The sequence below is a fragment of the Rhinolophus sinicus genome, chromosome 16 (genome assembly GCF_057876585.1).
Source record: "Rhinolophus sinicus isolate RSI-liver-muscle chromosome 16, RSI-T2T, whole genome shotgun sequence".
NCBI classification, from domain to species: Eukaryota; Metazoa; Chordata; class Mammalia; order Chiroptera; family Rhinolophidae; genus Rhinolophus; species Rhinolophus sinicus.
The window spans coordinates 104,144,871-104,169,486 of record NC_142516.1 but is presented as its reverse complement, the minus strand read 5'-3'; the positions used below and the strand labels follow the sequence as shown (position 1 = coordinate 104,169,486).

Genomic DNA, 24,616 nt, shown 5'->3' with positions numbered 1-24,616 from the left:
TATTCAAAATGAAATGCACAGCAAAGAAAACAGGGAGCGAAAAACTAAACAGAGGACCAATCAACTGTGGGAAAACAGGAAGTAGTTAAATGTATGTATAATTGGAGAACCTAAAGGAGAGAAATGAAAGGGACCAAAAAAACATTTTTTGAAGATACAATGGCCAAAATTTTTCCAAATTTGATTAAAATTATAAACTTAAAAATTCAAGAAGCACAATGAACTTCAAGCACACAAGTCTTAAAAACTTCACCAAGAAACATCATAATCAAATTGCTTAAATTCACTAGTGAGAAAGAGAAAAACATAAAATATGACATATTACATACAGAGGAATAAAGATAAAGATGGTAGCAGATTTCTCTTTGGAAACAATACAAGCTAGAACATGGAAGAAAAACATCTTTAAAGTATTAAGGAGTGGGTGAGGGAGTCAAGTTTATAATTCTTTAACCAGTGAAAATATCTTTCAGAAACTGAGGCAAAATAAAGAGTATGTCAGACATACAAGTGCTGACAGAAATCATCATCAGACCTGCAATATAACAAATGTTAAGAAAAATCCTTCAAGCAGAAGGATGCCAGATGGAAATAAGAACCTATATAAAGGAATAAAGAGCACTGGAAATGGTAGCTACATGGCTCAAGATAAAGACTTTTTTCTTATTAAATTTCTTTTTAAAATAATTGTTTAAAGCAAAAATAATAATGTATTATGGGGTTTATATCACATGTAGCAATAAAGGGTATAACAATAGAACAAAGTTCAAGAGGAAATAAATGAAAGCATACTGATGTTAAGGTTTTCATACTATTCATGAAGTAGTATAATATCATTTGAAAGTAGACTGTGAAAGTTTCAAATGTATGCTATAAACCCTGAAATGAAGACTAAAATAACACAACAGAGTTATAGCTAATAAACCAACAAATGAGAAAACAAAAGAATAAAAAAATAGTCAATATAAACAAAGGCAGAAAAAGGGAAAAGGAACAAAAAGGAGACAAATAAAAACAAATACCAAGACGGCAGATTTAAACCCAACCATTTCAATAATCACATTAAATGTCAATGGTTAAAAAAAAGAAAACAATTAAAAGGCAAAGATTGACCCAACTATATGATGCCTGAAAGAAATCCACTTTAACATAAAGACACAAATAGGTTAAAAGTAAAAGGACTAAAAACAAAAAAGGTATACTATACTAAATACTTATCAAAAGAAAGCTGACATGTCTAAATTAGTATTAGAAAAAGATTTCAAAGCAAAGAACATTATAGGGGATAAAGAGAATCATTTTGTCATGTATTACATTAATATATGATACATACAATATATTAATAACCAAGTATATTAAGATAATATTAAGGTATAATAAGGTACAATAATAAAGAACCTTATAAACAATGTTATGCCAATAATTTCAACAACTTAGATGAAATGGCCAAATTCCTTGAAAAATACAAACTGCCAAAGCTCACTATAAAAGTAATAAACATGAATTGCCCATGTCTATTAAAGAAATTGAATGTGTAATTAAAAACCTTACCACAAAGAAAATTCCAGGCCCACATGGCTTCATCAAACATTTAAGAAAGAAATAATAACAATTTTACACAACCTTTACCAAAAAATTGAAGAGAAGAAAATATTTCCCAATTCATTCTGAGGCCAGCATTATTCTGTCACAAATCCAGACAAAAATTGGAAAAAGAAAGAAAAAAGAAATAAACATAATCAAAACAAGAAAATTACACTTTGTGAGGGGTGAAATGTCTATTACATTGTTTTGTACACTTGAAACTAATTAAAAATAAAAGAAACAAAATTATAGACCACTATCCTTTATAAATATACTCGGATATATTTATCTTCTTAAATGAAAAAAATTCTTAAATGAAAGTTTAGCAAATCAAATCAAACAATGTATGAAAAGGATCGGATATCATCATCAAATAAAGTTTATCCCAAGACTGCAAGGTTGCTTTAACATTTGAAAATCAATCAATATTATTCATCATATTAACAGTCTAATACAGGAAAAGTATGTGATCATCTCAATAGATGCAGAAAAAGCATTTGACAAAATCCAACATTTACTTCTGATACATTAAAAAAAATAGCTCTGCAAACAAGGAATAGAAGGAAATCTCCTTAATCTAATAAAGGAGACTCAAGAAAAACCTACTCCTAACATTATACTTAATAGTGAAAGACAGAATGATTTCTCCCTAAGAGGAAGAACTCTCATCACTTCTATCCAACACTGTATTCGAAGTCTTAGCTAGGGCAACAGGCAAGAAAAAAAGCACAGATTAGAAAGGAAGAAATAAAACTCATTATTCACAGATGACGTAACTGTATATGTAGAAAACCCTATGAAAACATATAATGGGCAAAAGACATAGACACTTCCCCAATGATGATAAACAAATGGCAAATAAGCACATTTAGAAGGCCTTCAACAACTATGAACTTTGGGTGATAAAGATGTGTCAATGTAGCTTCATCCATTGTAACAAACGAAGCCCTGCTGAGGGGATGCTGATAATGAGAAAGGCTGTGCATGTATGCATGTGTGGAGTATGGATATATGGGAAATCTTTGTACCTTCTGCTCAATTTTACTGTGAACCTAAGACTGTTCTAAAAAAAGAAAAAAGTCTATTAAAGTCTATTAAAAACAAAACAGATGTGCCATGTCATTAGCCACCAGAAAAGTGTAAATTAAAACCACAGCAAGATATCACTAGACACCTGTAAGAATGGCGAAAGTAACACTACCAAATGTTGGCAAAGATACAGAGAAACTGGATCACTCATACATTGATGGTAGGAATGTGAAATGGTACAACCACTCTTTAAAAGTTTGGCAGTTCTTCTACAGTTAAACACACTACAATACCACATAACCAGCAACTGCACTCTTGGGCATTTTTCACCAGAAGAATGAAAACTGATATCCACACAAAACCCTATACATGAATGTTCATAGCAGCTTTATTCACAATAGCTAAAACCTATAAACAATACAGATATCTTCCAATGAGTGAATGGTTAAGCAAACTGATCCAGCCATACCATGGAATACTGCTCAGCAAAACGAAAAAAACGAAACAGACTGTGTTTGCAATGGGCTGAATTGTGTGCCTGCTTAAAAAACAAAACCAAAAACAACAACAAAGAAAGTCCTATGTTGAAGCCCTAACCCCAAGTACCTGAGAATGTGACTGTATTTAGAGATAGGGCCTCAAAGAGGTACAGTCAGTTACAATGGGGACATTAGTATGGCCCTAACCCAATCTGATAGTGTCCTTATAAGAACAGGAAATGTGGATATACAAAAAGACACCAGGGATGTGCGCATAAGAAAATCATTCCAGAACACAAGGACCAAGCTGCCATCTGTAAGCCAAGGAGGGAGGCTCAGAAGACACCAAACCTGTTGACATCTTATCTTGGACTTCTAGTCTCCAGAACTGTGAGAAAATACATTTCTGATATTTAAGCCACTCAGTCTGTAGTGTTTTATTATGGCAGCTCTAGCAAACTAACATATTGATATATAACTTCAAAGAATCCCCATGGAAATATGTTGAGTGAAAAAAGCCAATCCCAAAGGTTACATAAACTGTATGATCTCATTTATGTAACATTCTTAAAGTTACAAAATATGTCACATAATCATTGAGTAAAAATCTTGTCTCTTTATAGCCAAAGTGGTCTATTGGTACTATCAAGATAATACTTGAAAAGATTATAATCATTGGTTTCCTTTGGAGAATGTTACAGAAAAAACTCATTAATTTGAAAACTAGTCAATAAAAGCAAAGAATAAAACACTCAGCCTATCTTTTCTAAATGAACTATATGCGTACTTCAGAATAAGAATAGTTGATAGAGAAAAGCTTCTCTTTATGGAAGAATTGCAACTAATAATTGAAAAACAGAAGGATAAAATTATCAGTTGACCATTTAGCAACACCTAATAGATCCAGTCAATGGTCATCAATAATTGCTTACATCAAAAGAGCAGTAATAAAACCTTATGCGCCTCCTAATGGGCATACACACACATCTCTGAAGTATTTCTTCCCAAAAGTATCAAACTTGGATCTGATCAAGCCTCTTGATCCATTTCCAGGAAATACAGAAAATCAGACAAACATGTTAAACAATGAAGGAGATGCAATCTGTAAAACACACAATGTAGCAATGCCACAGGATAAATAATCCAGTTTCTTCAACAAATAAAGTGGAAGGAAAGAGAAGGAAAGGGGGAGGGGAAGAGGAGGTGAGGCCTACAGATTAAAAGAGATTTAAGAGATAAATCAGCCAATCATAATATATGGACCTTCTTTGAATTCTGATTAGAACATACTGAAAATAAATTCATAAAACAATTGAGAAATTTTAAAGACTGGATATTTAACATTAAGGAATTTTCATTAATTTTGTTAGGTGACATGAATTGCAATCACTTTTAAAAGAGTTCTTATCTTTTCCATATGCATACTGAAATATTTATGGATGAAACATCCTATCTAAGATTTACTTTAAAATAATTTGGTGTCGGGGTGAAGTACAGTTTGGCCAGGATTGCTAACTGTTGAAGTTGGTTAAGATGCTGACAAGAGTTCATATTATTTTCTCTACCTACTTTTATAAATTGCTGAAACTCTCCATAATAAAATGTTTTTAAAAATTAATTTTATTAGTGAAATCAGAAATAAAAACTGCAAATAGACTACATCTATGACAAAACATAACATTTGTGTACATATTCTTCAATGTTTTCTTAGAAAACTGTTTCTCAGCAACACTCACATGCAATCAGAATACTAGCATCATCTTCAGAAGAAAAAGGTATATATATTACTAAGGACTGGAAAATAAGACGTAGAGACTTTTCATTACACATAATTTTCAAATAGTCTGCTTTTTAAAGTTATTAAGAAATGTCTTCATATTTCTGTAGTATAACTTAAATGGAATTCCCAGAATTACTCCAATTCCAAACTATTTTTTTCCATTATCTTTCTAAATATAATGATCCATATTACAAAAACAAATGCCTCTATCAAGAGCAATATATATCAAAGCTCTTGAATACATAAACACACACACACCCACGTGTGTGTGTGTGTGTGTGTGTGTGTGTGTGTGTGTACACAGAGGGTACCAGAAAAATGTATACACATTTTAAGAAAGGAAAAAAGCTATTAAAATTTTAATACTCAATATATACCGATAACAAAAGATGAATATAAGTCATGCGTATACATTTTTCTGGCACCCTCCGTACATATATAAACATACACAAAACCTAACAGGTTGAAATTCAGACATGATTTCTGCTTTACAGATGAGCTAACTGAAACTTAGAAAATTAACTAATTTGCCTAAAATCACATAGATACAATACAACTACAATCAAAGTTTGCTGCCTTGACATCCAACGCTTTTTCCATTCTGCCACGCTGCCACTGATGCAAAGATGCAGAAAGAAAACCAAAATTCTAAGAACTGATTCACTCTAAGTCACAACACTACCAGCCAATTTCTTAATGGAAAGTCCTTAATTTATACGCTGTAAGCAGCATGAACACAATCTAATCTTACGGTAGCAATCACGTATTACACAATTATTAAACATTTATACAAAACCGACTAAACACTTTTCTAGACAAAATACCACAAAACTTTCCTTAAAAAAGGATTAACATATGGTTTCATGTCATAAACAACTTTTCTGACTCTCGGGAACTTAAAAATATGAATTTTATCAAAATCACTACACATGCATTGAAAACTTCAACTATTTTAACTGATTCTTAAGTTCTTCTAAAAAATTATATTAATATAAAATTTTATGGGGTGGTGTTTAAGTCAAATTATTCTGCTTGCATGACCTAATACAGACATTTACACTAATAAGTGCTTTATATGTATGAATTTATTTAATCCACACAATAACTCCAAAAGCCAGAAATTACTGTTTGTCCCTTTTACTGATAAGAAAACTGAAGCTGGAGATTTTAGGTAACTTGCATGGAGCTAGTAAATGGTTGATCTGAAACTTGAGTCAGTCCAGTCTGACAATAAATCCTTGCTCTTAACTCGTCCTCTATTCCAATAAACATCATCTAATTCCAGTTGCCAAAAAAAAGTTCCCTGTGGTATAACCACAGTCCTCTTCATGTTTCAAAGAGAATAGCATTTGCAACTAGAATAGCTGCTTCAAAAAAAAAGGTTCATTTTGTCATCACATTCACTTCTCAGCACACACTCTGTCACATTCTCCCTTAGAAATTATATAAATGGAGGTTAAATTCCCAAGCCAGCTCTCAAAAACTTAACTATTACTTAGTATTTATAGGTAAAAGTCTGGTGAATTTCAACAGGACAATACAACATCATCCTATTATGTCATACACCCCACAAAGGTACCCAAAATCCCAAAAGTAACATGAAATTCCTTTCTTGTCTTCCTCTAGCACACAACCAGGAATGATTTCACACGTTTTAGTCCCCATCATGAGCTCCATTAGGAAATAAGATTTAAACTGTGCCAGTCCAATGGAAGGCAGGGACAAAGCCAGGAGAAAAGTGTAGGGTAAGAAAGTAGTAACATTTATTCGTATATGTAGTTAACTCTGAAGGCCAAGAGGGCCTCCACAAAGCTATTACTGCTATAGTTCAGTACAAAAAAAGTTTTGTGTCAACTGACTAGACACCTATTAGGCTGGTGCAAAAGTAACCGCTGTTTAAAAGGTTAAAAATAATTGCAAAAACCACAATTATTTTTGCACCAACCTAATAACATATTGTACTACTTTCAAAGAGATTTGGAACACAAGCCACTTATAAATTGGAGACTATCTATATCCCCATTCACTGATACTCTCTATAATCAGCTACCCCTTCCCAACTTTCTGAAAACTAAAACCCTAGTTTTTATGGAAGAGAGGAAAGTGGAAAAGTTGACTTCCTTTAATTGCATATGCACAAAAACAGCTTTGAACATGAAGTATACAAATCAATGGTAATACATTAGATGCACTGGGAAGATAATACCTAAGTCATCCATCCAAGATGCATCAGTAGTCCTCCTTTTTTTCGGTAAGGAGTTCTAGAATAGTTTAGATCTTCAGAACTGTGGGCTTCGTTTTCTCTTTTTTTTTTTACCAGGTGACATGGACTGAACGCCTGTATCCTCCCCAAATTCATATGCTGAAACCTAATGCCCAATATGATGGTATTAGGAGGTGAGGCCTTTGGGAGGTGACTAAGTCATGAAGGCAGAGCCCTCTGAATGGGATTAGAGTTCTTATAAAAGAGGCAAAAGAAAGCTCCCAGCCTTCCCACCCTGTGAGGCCATTGACAAAGCAGGTCTGAGTCAGGTAGTAGGTCCTCACTGGACACAGAATCTGCCAGCTGACCAGGATCTTGGACTTCCCAGCCTCCAGAACTGTGAGAAATAAATTTCTGTTACTTATAAGTTACCCAGTCTATGCTATTTTGTTATAGTACCCAGAATAGACTAAGACACCAGAGATTTTTTTAAATGGTTTTAAATAGCTATTTTTATGGGATATACATAAACATATTTTGCTGCACTGATCTAATTGGTAAAAAAAAGACATACAGACATGCAACACTAATGAGAAATAAAATTTATTAAAAGTGACTGTCTGGAGTGCAATTTTGCAATAATTACTAAGAGTGTTATAAATGTTCATAGCTTTTGACTCAGTAATTCAACTTGTAAGAATTTATTCTAATCCGAGAGTCACTCATTCATTTATTTAACAAATTATCAAGGACTTATTTTGTGCTAGGCATTACTCTTATGAATAAGGACATTTATCTCATTATTTTACAGAGCAAAACAATTGGGAAAAAGGAAATGTCTCATAATTGTAAGAGTTAACAAATCAAAACACACCTAATGGATAAATTATACTACCACCTGAAACTACATTATCAAATATCAAAAAAATTTAATAACAAGAAAATGTTCATGATATGTTAAAAAAAATTTTCAAAACAAGACACAAACCTGTATGCAACTGCATATACCTATATATAACTATATGCCAGGGACCTTGGTCAAGTTAGTCTCACTCTACGTCAGTGTCTTTATCTATAAAATTGAAGATTTTACATAATACATATAAAATAAAGGTTTTATATTTCACATCTCAATGGATTGTTAAATGAGTAATTTACAAAGTGTTTATAATATTCATCACATATAAAGCACAGTAATTATTTGCAAGTATTATTATTACAAACACATATACACACGCAAAGAAAAAAATGGAAGAAACATATCTAAATATTATCAAAGATCCTGAATACTAAAAAAAAAAACAATTATAAGACTTTCAGGAAATTTAAACACTCACTGCATATTTTAAGACATCAAAAATTATTTTATAAGGTATGGTTTTTTAAAAAAATTCTTTATATCACAGTGAAGTATTTATGAATAAAATATGTCTAAGATTGGCTTTGATGGGGGGTTTATATGAGGATTTTTTTTTTAAAGTTATTGGAGGTAAATTGTCTCTGGGTAATAGATTACTAGATTTTCTTTTCTTTATATTTTTCTATTTTCCAAATTCCCTATAGTAATCCAAAATTGTTTTTTAAATGAGAAAAATGTATTCAAAAAATTTTAGGAAAATCCTTACCAATATTCCATCCACAGATGAAACTTTCTCCCAAGTTAACCAAGCTCTTTCTCTGACATGATCCGGTATCTTTAATTTCTGACATAATGCAGTAAAATCAGGTTCTTCAGTTTCTTCAAACTCAAGCCTACCAAATGAAAATATACATGTAACAGGCACATACTTACAAATAAAACTAATAAACATTTGTTACAACGGCTTGCATATAATGGCACTATTCTGAAGGATAGCATTTCTAAATACTTTAGGATCTTATTTATCTTTGAAAAAAATTACACTTAGAATTTAAACATGTTTATCTTTTTCATAGTCTTTCTAAAATAAGGATACCATGCAGTGAAAAATGTTTGCTGGCTTGATCATAGCTTTGTGAAGTAAACACAAGAGCTAAAGCTGTTTGGGAAAATAAGGATAACAAGAGAAAAGCCCATTATTACAGTATCAATTCATTATCAGTGACTTTGCTAAAATACAGTCTACACTTATCAATGTTTCATATACATAATCTCTCCACCTACTAACATTTCTTACATGATGATTAACTTGACATAAATTATTGCTAAGTTCATTTCAGCCTTTTCTCTTAAATCTTCCTTAACCAAGATATGCAGTCAATAAAGTCTTGTTGGCTAATTCCTTTTCATTCATTTAATGTTAGCATGAGGAATAGCTAACAATTTGAGTTTTTACCATGATCCCAACAAAGCAGCTTAGATGCATAATTTTACTGAATCCCCACTTTAGTCCTATTAGGTAACTACTCTTATTATCCTTGTTTTACAGATAAGTACCAAATCAGAGAAGTTAAAGCACTCACCTGACATCACAACCAGTAAGTAGGAAAACTTGATATGAACCCAATAGCCTAACTTCATAACCCATTCCCTTGAGCACTATTCCAGACTGCCAACCCTCCTTCAAGACATAATTAACTTTGGTTATCTCAACAATGAAGGTAGCATGCAGTTACTACTGAGGGTTTCCCTTCCAACTACATCATTCAGGCCAGAGATAATGTAAAAGAAGGATCTCAACTGTCAAGGTAGAAATGGACTCTGTCACTGGAAGTGCAGTTGAACTGGGCCTTGAATCCATCCCTAAGTAAATTTCTTGGCTGCAGACTGCCAGACAGTGGTGCTATCCTTGCTAAGTAGTTCATCTATAGAGTTCGACTGCCCACGCTAATGAAACCTTTTGTAGGTGTGGATAATCAAAAGCAGACTGTATCTTGTATGGTTTTGACTTACAGGAGAATTTATGATAGTTTCCATCATTTAAAGGTATGCAAAAATAAGGTGTTGAAAAAAATAAAAGAAACCAAGTCCAAGGTGATGGCCAGAACTTCAATATTTCTGGTTACCTTACAATAATCGAGACTGTTTCCAAAGGTCTGTGGATAACATGGAACACTTTAGTAGACTTGACTGCTCTTTCCAAAGGGAAACTTTCAAGTATTGGATACATCAGAGTTTAATCAGAAGCTAAATAATGTCTTCTTGCCCAGAACATCCCCAGACTTTTTTTTTTCTTTTACTGGTATGATGTTAACTGACCCATAAGACAGTCTTTTGAAATATATGAATTTTTAATAGCCTTTCACAGGCCCTTTCCAAAAGCCCATTCCAATCTTTTACAATTTGGCCTGAATTCTGTTAGTGTCTGGGGAGGTGAAAGAAACGGGACTTGGCAATGGACTAGAACAAGGGAGGGAGTGGTGAGGGACAGAAAGGAGTCCCAACTGCTTGCAATGGATATGTAGTCTGAAAGTAGGACCAGTGCCGACAATAATGACAATTATACTCTTTCAATCTTAGCTTCTTAACCACAGAGTACCACAATCAAGAAAAATAAGATGTTGCAATACAATAAATATCTTCCTGTTGTGTTCTACTGCAATATCATGGACATTCTTAAATTAAAATCCATTTAGGAAAAAAAGTTTCATGTATGCACAAGAACACAAATTTTGTAACCAAACAAAAAAAGGGCAGGGGGGAAACACCAGGACCCTTGCTGGCTCAAAGCCAACAGGCAAAATGGAAGAAATGAGACATGCTGAAGCTGACTAACATTCAGTTTTAAGCAACAAGAAAAAAAGTTTAGACCCTTTTAAGCACTTAGGCTACATGTCTCACAAGACTTTTGCCCCTACACCATTTCCTCTAAAGTTATGTTCCACCAGTCACTACGATGGCTCTGTATCCCCAAGACCTCAAGGTATTATCATAAGAGAACCCTACAAAGCACCTCAGCCGAGTACCCTGGCGGCAAACTGACACTCAGGACCCTGAACTTCACGTCCAATGGCGTCTCTGCAGCAACGTCCGAGGCTTTTCTGGTTGGCCTTTCCCAGAACTGGGCTTGAGCTGGAGTTGCACGCCCAGAGGAAAACACTTCCAACTGTTGCATCCCAGGAGATCAAAACAGACAGTCTAAGACCACCGGAATACTACAAATCTCAACAGGAGGAAAACTCTCCACCAGACACTATTTTTTTTTTTCCGTTTGATGAGGCCTCTAAATTACCCGCCGCCTGCGAGCCTCCCGTCCCGCGGAGGAAAGGCGGCACCTGTCACTTCGCTCAGGGACCCGAGCCCCACCCGCCCGACACCTGTCAAGCTGGAGCCGAGACCCCTCCCGGCTGCCCTCCCGTTACTCCCGATCCCAGGCCCCTGTCACCCGCCTCCAGGCGCTCCGCGGCGGTGGGGGACAAGGAGGTACCCTCATTCCGCCGGGACCCTGCCCCCGGCGAAGACGCGCCCCCGCCAGACGCCGCGGCGCCCGCCGAGACGCATCCTCGGGGCGCCTTTCCCGCGTCGGCCGCCGCAGCGGCTCTCCTCGCTCACCTGGCCAGAGGCAGGTCCTCGGAGCCACTGTCCTGGTCGGGGTCCTCCTCAGGAGGGGGCGGCGGCGGCGCCGGGGGTGCGGCAGCGGACGCGGCGGCTGCTCTCCGGTGGGTTTTGGGTGGCATGACGCCCTGCCCGAGCAGGAGCCAGCGAGCGGTGAGGAGGACCCGGGACGGAGGACGCGCGCACGTCGGGTCACGCCCCGTCCTCTCCAGACTCCCGTTACAAAAATAATTTGAACGTCCCCTGAGAAAAACCGGACAAGCCCTCCCCCGCCCGGCAACCTAGCGCCGCGTCCAACCGCGGGAAAACGTCACTTCCGCCCGCGGCGTCACGTCCGCGAAGCTCGCGGGCCCGCCGGCGTCGGGAGGGAACCGGGGCGCCTGGTGGTGCGCTGGGTGGGGACGGGAGGTCGGGCGGGCTGGGCTGGGCTGGGCTGGGCGGGGAGTCCGGGCTTGCGTCCAGGAGCCTTCCCCGAAGTCGCCGCCTGAACCTGTCTCCCGCTTCCAGGCATGGGTGCGGGTAACGGGGCATTGCACAGTCTGCTGGGTGAGATTGGGCCGCATCTCCATCTGTGGGCGGATCGGGGTGCCGCTCAGGCCCTCCCGGGAATATCAGGCGACTGCACCCTCTGCGAGCACCCCCCTCTCTTCCGTGGGCGGCACCCTCAGTCTCCACCGCACTCCTCCCGCCCAATCCGTTAAGCAAAGTTGGCCAAAACAAAAACATTTATGGAACACCTAGTAGGAGCGAACTCTGCCAACCACTAGGAGATATGAATTGTAGGACAATTACGGGCCTTTTAGGGATCACGTGTTAGGGAAGGGAGAGGGACTGTGGGCAGATAATAGATTATAGTGTGATAAATGTGTTAATAGTGGTGTAAAAACAGGAGGCACCATCAAAATGTCTAAAGGACATCTTCCAAGGAGCAGTGGGAGTTGAATAGAATTTTGCCAGGGAGACCTAACATTTAAGGAGGGCTTAGTATTGATAATGGGGAAAATATTAAATAGAATGAGCATTGTTAAGAGAGTCACTTAAAATAGTCAGGAGGCTATTAGGGAAGTGGGACCTTGCACATCTTATGCTTCAGTTCTCGGAGCTGCTATTAAGTTGCTAAACCTGTTGCTAACCTCAGCTGAAGGCCCAGCCATAAACATCCTGGAACAGTAACTGCTACATAGACATATATGTAGACTTAGCTTCCTTCCTTCTCGGTTTCTTGCCTCCCTCGTTTGTATATTGGAATTAACCAATCCCTGTAACCTACCCGACAATCCTCTATTTGTATGAAAGAATTACAGTTTGTCGTTTTGCTTTTATAAACCCTATTTCTTTGTTCTCTCCAGAGCCCGGTTTGGGTTGCTACCTGAATCTGGATCTCTCAGATTCGAATTCTTTTTTAAGACCCGCGAATAAACATTTAATTTGTTTTACAATCTGAAATCTTTATTGGTTAACATTAGGTACCACGGCCTAATTATCTTAGGTAATACTCAAAAACAATCCTTTAAAACGAGTAGTGCATAGTATTACTCCACTTACCCAATGGGAAACAGGCTCAGAAAAGTTAATTTGCCCAATATTTCAGAACTGATGGTGACGGAGGATTTGAATCCAGATTGATTTGACTCTACACATCCATTACATTGTGTTGATAAAACACCAAAAAGAGAGAAGCAGCATGTGCAAAGGCACAAAGACAACAAAGAAGAGCTTGCTGGAACTACCACCATCAAACAATGGCTTAGAAATTGTGTCTTTTCTGTCACTTGGTGTATACTTATTGTAATAGATTGTCTAGATTGAGTACATGTTTTTCTCTCTTTGGCAGATGGTGAGGATTGCCTCGCCAGAACTTCCCAGCTGAGGTGCTGTGAATAAAATACAGTGTGCTCTGATGTGAATCCTCTCATCCTTGGAACAGCTGAGCAGGGCTAAGGCAGCAGAAGCCTTCAGGCAAGTCACAGCTACAAGCCTCTTGGGTTTATTACAGAAGTGAGTAGATTACAATGAATTCCCGTTTTCTGTGTATACCATGATGTATGCCAGAATTTAAAAAGGGTTGTCAGTCCTTGGCCTACTCAACAGCCCAAGTATATTTGTAAGCCAGTGATATCTGCCTAAGATCAGAAACCCTCACTTGGGGACCAAAAGTTTGTCAAGAGGTAGGTCCATGCCCAGCCCCAGCTATATACAGCAACTACCATCAAAGTGGTAATCCTGTTCACTTTGCCCAGGATTAGTGTAGGCAGGAGCTCAGGATGCAGTTGGTCTTTCCAAGGTCAAAGATAGTCTGCTGGGAACCTGCTAAAATGAGATACAGGATGACACAGTTCTTCTACTCCTTAACTATTATGAGGATGTGACCCTTGCAATTGCTGCTGCCATTGTGACGTAAGACAAGCTGACTTGAGAATAAAGCAAAAATGTTAAGGATGGTACAGTAGGAATGTCAAAAAAAAAAAAAAAGTATGTCCTCAGTAGCATAATTAAGCCTCTGATTTAACCAGAAAGCATCGTAAGTTACACTATTTCTCTAATGAGCCCCTTCAGGATGGAGACCAAATCATTGTAGCCCTAGTGCCTAGCACGGTATTGGACACACAGTAAATGCTTGTTTGCTAAAAGTGGGGAGGGCAGAAGAGCACAGGAAAGTTCTGGGAACTGGAGTAAATGCTCTTCATAGGCAGATAAGACTTGCTTTATTAATCCCAGTTTATCAACGTCTGGTTTTACCACAATTATGATAAATCAAAAAGGGATTTCTCAATTTACAAAAGGGTGTGTATCTTTACCATGAATTAATTTCACTGTTCCCTACTACATTTAAAATCCTTATACACAGCTCAGGAGCAACTGAGTCAAGCAAAATCCTTGCATCTCCACACAGCTTTCTGTTGCACTTCCAAAGAAGTAATACAAATTCTTCAATTCTTAAAAGAAGCTTCCCCTGACTTCCTCCACTTGCATAGTAGTTTTAAGATTGCCACTAAGACCAAATAAAGATCTGTCTTAGATGGTCTACCTGGAATAGAACTTTTCCATCTTGAGGCCCCTTCAGTGATGTCAATATTTTTTTAAGTCTCCCCTCATCTACAAATTCTTCCTTCGACTTTTTTTTCACTCATAAGGTACTACACTGTTTCCATTTCTTTACCATCTAGCTTCTTGAAAGGGTAGTCCCCATTTGTTCTCTACTTCCCCAAACCTCACTCTTCTAGTGCCTGACTGTCTTCTACCACCACTACCAGCACTCTACTGAAATCACTCTTTCAAAGGTCACCAATGTCCTAAATGTCAAGTCATGGCTTCTTTTTGGTCTTCAACTTACTTAACCTTTCTGGCAGTTAACACAGTTATCCACTTCCTCTTTCTGAAAATTTCCCTAGTCTTCCAAAAATCCATGGTCTGCTTGTTCTCCTCCTCCCTTCTGTTACTTCCGACACTCCTCCACTACTGTGTTTCCCCGAAAGTAAGACCTAGCCGGACAATCAGCTCTAATGCATCTTTTGGAGCAAAAATTAATATAAGATGTGGTGTTGTGTTATGTTATGTTACGTTATTATAGACCCAGTCTTACATTAATTTTTGCTCCAAAAGACTATTAGAACTGATTGTCCGGGTAGGTCTTACTTTCGGGGAAACAAGGTAGTTCTCCTCCCAGTCTCTTCAGTGCAGGTTCCCTAGAGCAGCACTACTAGTGGTCCTTGGACCAGTGCCAGTCTGCAAACTGCTTGCATTTGGTCCAGAAGGAGATATGTACAGAAATTAAGAGTAAATGCTTAGCAGTATTTATTGCAATTTGACATTTCATCACTATCCAAGCACAGGATCATTGAACACCTCTCATTAGACAGAGTGTACAACAGTTCAGGTGTTCTGTGACTTGCGTGGTAAGTTGCTGGTAGCATGTCTGTGTCCTTGTCATGTGCTACGGTAAGGACCACTATAAGAAAAGAAAGTTTAAGGTTAGTCAACTGTAACCCAAAAGTGAGTGAAAATGTATCTATTTATTTACTCTTACAATTTTTTATAGTCATTTTAATTTTTAATCAAGCCTGTTTTTTTGAAATTCATAACTAAATAGGGAAGTAAAATTTGTGTCATTTGTTTTTATTTAACCCTAAATTATAAATGGCAAAGTAAACCTCACTGTCCTGTTTCGCCAAGAAAAAACATGTCAGTAGCAGGTTAGTAATAACAGTAGTAAACCAAATAATGACTGGAGAAGTGATTCCCAAAGAATTGAAGACTTAAGTGTTTGTACTAATTTTACTCAGAAGTATAATCCTCCAGCTGCTGAATTCATAGCCATAACTCATGGCAAAATGCTAAAACCATGAACTGCTAAATGAAGCAATAAAGCCATCAAACTTCAGTGGTATTCACATATAAAATACAAAGACACTAAACCTTTTGAATTTTTATTCAGTGAAAATAAACTGCACACATAAGAAATTCATGGATGTAGAATCCATTTCTCATTGAAAAATAATTTAATGTAACTATAACTTAATAAGAAATTTCCAAAACTGGCTACTGATAAAGAATTGAAAATGAATTTTAAAAATTAAACGTTGTTTGCTTCACTTTGGATAAAAATTAAAAATATATATCTGAGCTTGCTGAAATTGTTTTAAAATCTCTTCTTTCATTCCCTTAAACATACCTGTGAGAGACTGATTATTATGAATGTTGTTAAATAAAACAAAGAAACAGTTTAGATATAGTACATTATCTCCTGCTAGCAGCGGTGTCACCAATCCAACCTAGATTAGATAATTTAACAAGCATAAAGCACATTCATTTGTCATGTTAAGAACTTTAAATAATGACAAACTTAAAATGCTAAATATTGTTATAACATTTAATATGGGAAATTGATATTTCATTACCAACTTTTTATTCAGTTGTTATGACTGTGGAATGATCAAAAATCAAGGGTGTATTAACAATCCTCTGTATTTACCTATATGTATACTTTCAGTAAACAAAGTGCAGTTTTGTAGTGTTCTTTTAACCCTATGTTATTTTTTGTTCTAATTACATTTTCTGAAATGTAATTTTATGTCTGTCCAAAATACTAACAAATATGAGCTTATATGTGGTGTGCCTTTTTTTTCATTTCATTTTTCTAGTACTTTTTAAATTGTTATTTTCCAAAAGTATCAATTCATGAAAAATCAGAAATTGAAAAGAAAGAAAAGTTTCTTTATAGGTAGTGTGAGATAGCACTGGCCTAGAAGTTCTTCTCTCCTCTCTTCTTGCTCTGTTTCATTCCCATGATTTACATCACCTCCACTGTGTGTGCTCTTAGATTCTTTCAGGTTTCAAGAGACAGAGACCTGATCAGTTTACCTGAATTATTCATTTATTTAGGATTAATGATTAGTTTACAGGGAAACAAAGTGCAGAAGACAAAAAAAAGTGAAGAAGACAACAAAGAGTCCTTTTTGTTACACTCGGGGTCCCTTCCTTCTTGCCACTGTGAATGTTGTTATTCTTCATCTCTTTATGCTGTTCTCCTGCCACCATGGCCCTCTCTCCATGTTACCAATTCATACTTTTCAGGAGAGAGAATATGATTGAATCCCCCACTAAATTGTAATTTACATTAACAGAACCAGATAACATAATTTGCAGGGCCCAGTACAAAATGAAAATACAGAGCCCCTTTTTCAAAAATGACTGAGATTTTCAAGATGGTAACAGCAGAACACTGAAACAAGCACAAGCCCTTGGAACTGCATGGCTCACATGTCCATAAAGCCAGCCCTGTCCATGACAGTAGATCTGTATCTGTTCTGCTAACTAGTGTGTCCCGATGCCTAGCATGTGCCCATAGCACTGAGCCATCAGTTCGGCTGCATACCATGGCGTAACGAGTTTGGTATTACATTATTATATTAGTTTCCCCTCCTTCCTGCCCGCTCCCCTTTGTCTTGACTCTTGTTTCTCTCAGCTTGTACTCGGGCTCTATTTTCTAGAGAACCCAAGTTAAATGACTTGGTACTAGGAGTGTCCTACAAACACTCAGGATGGGATATTGGAGTTGGGTTACTCACTGATCCAGGGTGATAAAGACCTCTGGCATGATAAGTAGGAAGTAAGTGAGGCCACACAGTGGTATCCTGATTACTAAGGCTTCCTACCTGTGTTCAATCGGGATTCAGTGCAGGTAGAAGGTGGGGCAGTGGAAAGTGTGGTGGCTATGGTGCCTGAACAGTATGGGGACAATAATTTAAAAAATTGTGGATGGGATGGATTCTTTCGATGGAATTGTATGCCTTGCAAAAGAAAATGATACCTCAGGACAGCCAACTGTCACCTAAGGCACACTGAGAAAGCCAGAGGACCTCTATTGGCAGTTTTTGTTAAAAGACTGATTTTATTATTGACCTAATTTCAATCTGCTAATTTCAAAAAAACATAAGTCTGTTTGATTTCAATCACTGTGTGAGGAATATAAAGGATAAATGTCTATTACATTGTTTTGTACACCTGAAACTAATAAATCCATACATATATACATACATATATACATACATACATGCATACATACATAAAATGTATTCAAATTTGTTTTATGGCCCAGACTGTGGTCTATCTTGATGAATGTTCCATGTGCCTTTGAAAAGTTGTATATTCTGCAGCTATTTTGCATAGTGTTTAATCAGTTGGGTTAATTTTTATATACAGTGTGAGTTAGGTTTTGCGGCTCATATTTTTTCATGTAAATATGCAGTGGTTTCAATACTGTTTGCAAGAAAGACATTCATTCTCCCATTATATTGCCTTGTCAAATCAATTGATTTTATTAGTGTGGGCTATTACTGAACTTTATTTTGTTCTATTATTGATCTATTATCTATCCTTACATGAATACAGCACTGTAATTCCTGAAATTAAGTAGTTAGCCATTCAACTTTGTTCTACTTTAAAAAAATTTTTTTTTTTGTATTCTTAGTCTTTTGGATTTTTATATAAAATTAGAATCAGCTTGGTAAATTCTATGAAAAAGCCTGCTGGAATTTTTATTGGAATCTTTAATCCATAAATATATTTCTCAATTTATAGTCTTTCTAAATTTTCTTTCAGTGATGTTTTTTGTTTGTTTGTTTGTTTGTTTGTTTGTTTTGTTACATGAAATCATGGTTTTTGTTTTGTTTTTTTTAATTATATTAGTTTCAGGTGCACAAGACAAAGCAAAACTTAGACGTTTATCATTTATATCCCTCACACTGTGTGAACCCCCCTCCCCCTATCCACTATCCCTCTGACCTCGCACAGAGCCAATACATTTCCACTGTCTCTATTCCTAATGCTGTACTCCGCATTCCTGTAACAATCTACACACAAATATATAAATATACATACATATATATATATATTTATATAAAATTATAGTTGGCATTCAGTATTGTTCAACTTCAGGTGTACTGTGCAGAGTTCAGGCATCTACATCATCCCTGAGGTGGTCTCCCAAATGGGACACATGTCCATCGGATACCCTACAACATCTTTACATTATTGATTACGTTCCCCAAATTAATTTTCAAAACCCCGTGGCCATCTTGTGGTTACTATTTTCTAAACCTCTCACCTTCCCCTTATCCCCACCCCCCCGCCCCTCTAGCAACCCTCAGTTTTTCCTCTATGTCTCCAAAACTGTTTCTGATTAGTTCATTCACTTATTCTTTTCTTTAGATTCCGCATATAAGTGAGATCATATGGTATTTGTCTTTCTCTGTCTGACTTATTTCACTTAACATAATGTTCTCTAGGTCCATCCAAGTTGTCAGTGATGTTTTGTAGTCTTCAGTGTAGAAATCTTGCATATCACTTGTCAAATATACCCCTAAGTAATTGAATTTTTTTATATAAATGGTATTTAGTTTATTTTCTACTTGGTTGTTGGTAGTGCAGTTGACCATTGAGCAAATCAGGATTTAAGAGTACTGACTACCTGTGCAGTCAAAAATCCATGTATAACTTTTAACTCCCCCAAAACTTAGCTACTAATAGCCTTCTTTTGACCAGAAGCCTTACCAATAACATAAATAGTTGATGACACATATTTTGTACATTATATGTATTATACACGGTCTTCTTACAATAAAGTAAGGTAAAGAAAAGGAAACATTATTAAAATCATAAGGAGGAGAAAATACTTGTTTTAGAAAGCCATATGTGAGTGGACTTGTGCAGTTCAAACCCATGTTGTTCAAGGATCAATTATACAAGTATATAGAAATACAGTTGGCTTTGTATATTGACCTTGTGTACTGCAACCTTGCTAAATTTACTTATAATATCTAGTAACTTTTTGTTGTTGATGTCTTAGAATTTTCTGTATACCATAATATTATGTGGGAATAAAGACAGCTTTATTTATCCCTTTCTAACCTTTATGTCTTTTATTTCTTTTCATTGCTCTATTGCACTAGTTAGGGCCTCAGGTATAATGTTTAACAGAAGTGGTAAGAGTGGACATACTTGCTTTGTTCCTGAATCTAAAATACATTTTTTCTTTAGTCTATTGGTAGCTGAATAACACTGATTGATTTTTTTGAGAATTATTTTGATGGAGATACAATTATCATAACATGATATTCAGTCTTTTAAAGAGTACAAGTTAGTGGTTATTGGTATTTTCACAGAGTTGTGCAACCATCGCCACTATGTAATTCCAGAACATTTTTTATCTTTCCAAAAGGAAACCCATTACCCACTAGTAGTTTCCATTCCTCCTCCTCTCACCCTCTGGCAACCACTAATCTACTTTCTGTATCTATGGATTTGCCATTCTAAATATTTCATATAAATTGAATCATAAAACATGTTTTAGATTCATAAATATTGTGGCGTGAATCAGTACTCATCTCTTTATACAGCTGAATAATATTCCACTGTATGGAAATACCACATTTTGTTATCCATTCATCAGTTGAGGGACATTTAGTTGTTTCCACTTTGTTTCCAGCATTAGAAATAATGCTGCCATGAACATTCATGGACAAGGTTTTGTGTGGATCTACTTGTATGTTTGCAGTTATTTGGCGTATATACCTAGGAGTGGAATTGTTAAAACTTTTCAAGGAATTGCCAAATAGTTTTCAAGGTGGCTGCACCATTTTATATTTCTACCAGTGATATATGAGGGTTCCAATTTCTCCACATCCTCATCAACCCTTACCATTGACTATCCTTTTTATTTCAGCCATCCTACTGGTTGTGAAGTGGTATCTTGGTGTGGTTTTGAGTAATATTTCCCTAAAAAATAATGATGTTGAGAATCTTGTCATGAAGATTCATATCTTCTTTGAGAAATGTCTATGCAGATTTTTTGCTCATATTAAAACTGGGTTATTTGTCTTTTATTATTGAATTGTAAGTGTTCTTTATAAGTTCTAGATACAAGTCCCTTACCAGATATATGAGATGTGACAATTAAGTTCGCAAACTTGTTGCAATGATGTTGCTAACCTTTTTTGATTCCAGAGGGATTATTTGTTATGAATTTATACCAACTGGACAAACAGTTAACCAAGTTTACCATTTGGAAGTGCTGAAAATGCTGTGTGAAAAAGTTAGACGACCTGAACTTTTCGCCAACAATTCATGGCTCTTGCATCATGACAATACACGGCACTGTTTGTGAGGGAGTTTTTAACCAGTAAACAAGTAACTGTATTGGAACACCCCCCTACTCACCTGATCTGGCCCCCAATGACTTCTTTCTTTATCCAACGATAAAGGAAATGTTGAAAGGAAGACATTTTTGTGACATTCAGGACATCAAGTGTAATACGATGACAGTTCTGATACCCATTCCAGACAAAGAGTTCCAAAATTGCTTTGAAAGGTGGACTAGGTGCTGGCATCAGTGCATAGTTTCCCAAGAGGAGTACTTCAAAGGTGACTATAGTGATATTCAACAATGAAATATGTAGCTCTTTTTCTAGGAGGAGTTCGCAAACTTAATTGTCATACCTCATATGATTTGCAAATATTTTTTCCAATTCTGTGAATTGTCTTTCCACTTTATTGATTGTATCCCTTAAAGCACAAAAATTTACTTTTAATCAAGCCCAATTTATCTATTTTTCGTTTCCTAGAACAGGCAAACCTAACCTATGGTGAAAGAAATTGAACCACTTGTTGCCTCAGGGGATCGAGGGCAGGCATTGACTTGGAAAGGGCATGAGATAACTTTCTGCAGTGATGGACATGTTCTCTGTCTTGAGGTGTGAACTACACAAGTGTATGCATTTGTCAAAACACTTTGAACTGTACACATAAGATCTGTGCTTATCATATCTTGGCTATTGTGAACAGTAGTGCAATAAACATAGGGATGCGTATGTTTTTTCAAATTAGTGCTTTGGATTTCTTTGTATAAATACCCAGGAGTGTAATTGCTGGATCATAAGGTAGTTCTATTTTTAACTTTTTGAGGAACCTCCATACTGTTTTCCATAGTGGCTGCACCAATTTGCAAATATGGAAACAACCAAAATGCCCGTCAATGGACGATTGTATAAAGAAATTGTGGTACATGTATGCAATGGAGGTTTTACTCTGCCATAAAAATAAAAAAAAATGAAATCTTGCCATTTGCAAAAAGGTGGACGGACTTAGAAAACATGCTAAGTGAAATAAGTCAGACTGAGAAAGATAAATACCATATGATCTCACTTATATGTGGAATCTAAAGAACAGAATAAATGAGCAAACAAAACAGAAATAGACACAGAGAAACAGAGGAAAAACTGATGGTTGCTAGATGGGACGGGGTAGGGGGATGGGGGAGAAGGTAAAGGAATTAGAAAGTACAAATTGGTAGTCACAAAATAGTCACAGAGATGTGAAATAGTGTAGGGAATATAATCAATAATGTAAAAATGATGCAGGGTGCCAGGTGGGTACTGGACTTACTGGGGGGATCACTTCATAGGTTGCGTAGATGCCTGACCACTACACTGCACACCTGAAGCTGATGTAGGATAATATTGAATGTCAGCTGTAATTAAATATATATGTATATATAGTCACAGGATGTAAAGTACAGCATAGGGAATATAGTCAATGTTATAGTAACAGCTATTTATGATGTCAGAGGGGTAGTAGACTTGGAGAGGTGTTGTCACTTAGTGAGGTGTGTAAATGTCTAATCATTATGTTGTTTTGTGCACCTGAAACTAATATAAAAAAATAAAATAAAAAATGAAAAAAGATCTGTGCTTGTCACTATATGTAAATTATACTTTAATTTAAAAAATAAGAAAAACAAAGGACAAGGGAAATACTTGTTTGGTAAAGGATAGTAGCATATGTCTCAAGCCAAATTACCCCCAAGATGCTTGCCAAGATAAAAACACAGAACGTCTTCCATATGGAGTCTGTAAGAACATAAGTTTCCAGAGGAAAAGGCACCTTCAGATTGGTTCTGCTCTCTCAAGTTGATCTTTGTGCGTGGCGCTTGGGTGGACTGAGTCCACCCAAAGAATGTCATCCCACCAATGAATGCTGTGGCCTCTATCTCCCATACTTAATAAGTAGTCATAATATAACATATACACAAAAGGCTGCTAAAATAACTTTATCATCCTTATCAGGCAGTTACTTCAAACAGGATTTGATTTTCACCAATTATCAGAGACAATATTTAATTCAAAATAGTATTTGTTGTGGTGCTCTGCCAAGCAATATACAGAGATTAAATTATCAAAAGACCTATGAGCTCAAAATTGTCAAGGACATCAAAAACAAGAAAAGTCTGAAAAACCATCACAATCTAAGAAGGCCTAAGTAGAAATAATGACTAGATATAATTTTGTATCCTGAATGGGATCTTGGAATAGAAAAAAAAGGACATTAGTTAAATAAAAACTAAGGAAATCTGAATAAAATATGGACTTTATTAATAATTTATCAATATTGGTTCATTAATTGTAACGAAGGTACTATACTAATGTTAGATGTTAATAGGGGAAATTTGTGCAGGGGATTGGAGGGGATACAGGAACTGTGTACTATTTTCTCAATTTTTCTGTAAATATAAAACTGCTCTAAATATAAACTTTTTTTTTTAAAAAGACCTATGGGTGCAAGCTGTTTATATCATAGTAGGATCTGGGAAACAAGCACTGTAGGACACTTATCACACATAAAAGACTAAGAGAGGAGAGGTTTAAAACATAGGATGGGAAGAAAAGGGCCAGCACCCCAGGAACAAGATCGGTGGTTTTAAATGTCTCATCTACTTACTGTCTGTATGAAGTTCTTTCCTCTAAATAGTTGCTTCAAATGTAATCGGTGTCAATCAACCTCTCCTCTTGCAGCTGCTACGGTTTCTGTTTTCACCCCCTCCCAATCTGGATGTGGGACATCTGCAAATTCCCCCAAAGAAATTACTGGCATAAAAATATTAATGATAAATGGAGTTGTTTTGGGTGATTTTGTAGGGAAAATGGAGAAGTCATTTATATTGAACGGCCAACAACTTTTACGTCCCCTTTAAATTAGAGGTTTCTAAGGATATTATTGGGAAAATTGGAAAATTTGAGTATGTACTAAATATTAGATATTATATTGTATCAAGTTTAAGTTTCTGAGGGGCATAATTATATTGTGGTCATATAGCAGAATGGTCTTGTTCTTAGGAGACCCATGCTGAAGTATTTAGTGGTAAAGTTTCATGGTATCTACAAATAACTTTCAAGTGATTCAGAAAATAATATATGTATACACATTTCTGTCTGTATCTCCTTTTTCATCTACTAATCTGTATACAAAATGTGAATACACACCTATTTATAAAAATATACTCTCTGTCTCTCTATATACATGTATATGGATATATAAGGGGTATACCAGTGTCCATTGTACTGTTCTTGCAACTTTTCGAAAGGTTTGGTATTTTTCAAAATAAAACATTTGTGGGAATTCCCCTGAATGTGTTTGTTCTTCAAAATACACACTTTTCCCCACTACCAGGGATCTCCCTTTAATATTATTTCCCCAATACTGCGCCACCTTTGATGGCTCTGGAGTTTTCCACG

The 24,616-nt window shown here is 36.3% G+C and overlaps 1 protein-coding gene and 2 long non-coding RNA genes across 6 annotated transcripts in view; 1 reads left to right on the top strand and 2 right to left on the bottom strand.

Moving 5' to 3' along the window:
- The window catches only part of RB1 (RB transcriptional corepressor 1), a 157,110-nt gene extending 145,267 nt beyond the window's left edge, over positions 1 to 11,843 (bottom strand). For 2 of the 3 annotated variants that reach the window (XM_074329955.2, XM_019748050.3), the window contains exons 1-2: positions 11,547 to 11,843; positions 8,701 to 8,827 (exon numbers count right to left, since the gene is read on the bottom strand). In XM_074329955.2, the coding sequence (XP_074186056.2) occupies positions 8,701 to 8,827; positions 11,547 to 11,671 (252 nt within the window). In that variant the 5' untranslated portion in view covers positions 11,672 to 11,843. The remainder of the gene's footprint in view (positions 1 to 8,700; positions 8,828 to 11,546) is intronic. The other variant, XM_019748051.3, reaches the window with a different exon arrangement.
- Positions 11,807 to 24,503, top strand: LOC109456054 (uncharacterized). Of its 2 annotated transcripts, none has more exons than XR_002138798.3 (3): positions 11,807 to 11,935; positions 13,384 to 13,547; positions 21,671 to 24,503. It is a non-coding gene; the product is annotated as an uncharacterized LOC109456054 (long non-coding RNA). The 2 variants fall into 2 exon arrangements; XR_002138799.3 differs by lacking the exon at positions 11,807 to 11,935 and adding an exon at positions 11,949 to 12,095.
- Positions 15,321 to 24,616, bottom strand: part of LOC148755084 (uncharacterized) — a 33,121-nt gene continuing 23,825 nt past the window's right edge. Inside the window, exon 2 of the long non-coding RNA XR_016019192.1 lies at positions 15,321 to 15,498. This is a non-coding gene — a long non-coding RNA (uncharacterized LOC148755084). The remainder of the gene's footprint in view (positions 15,499 to 24,616) is intronic.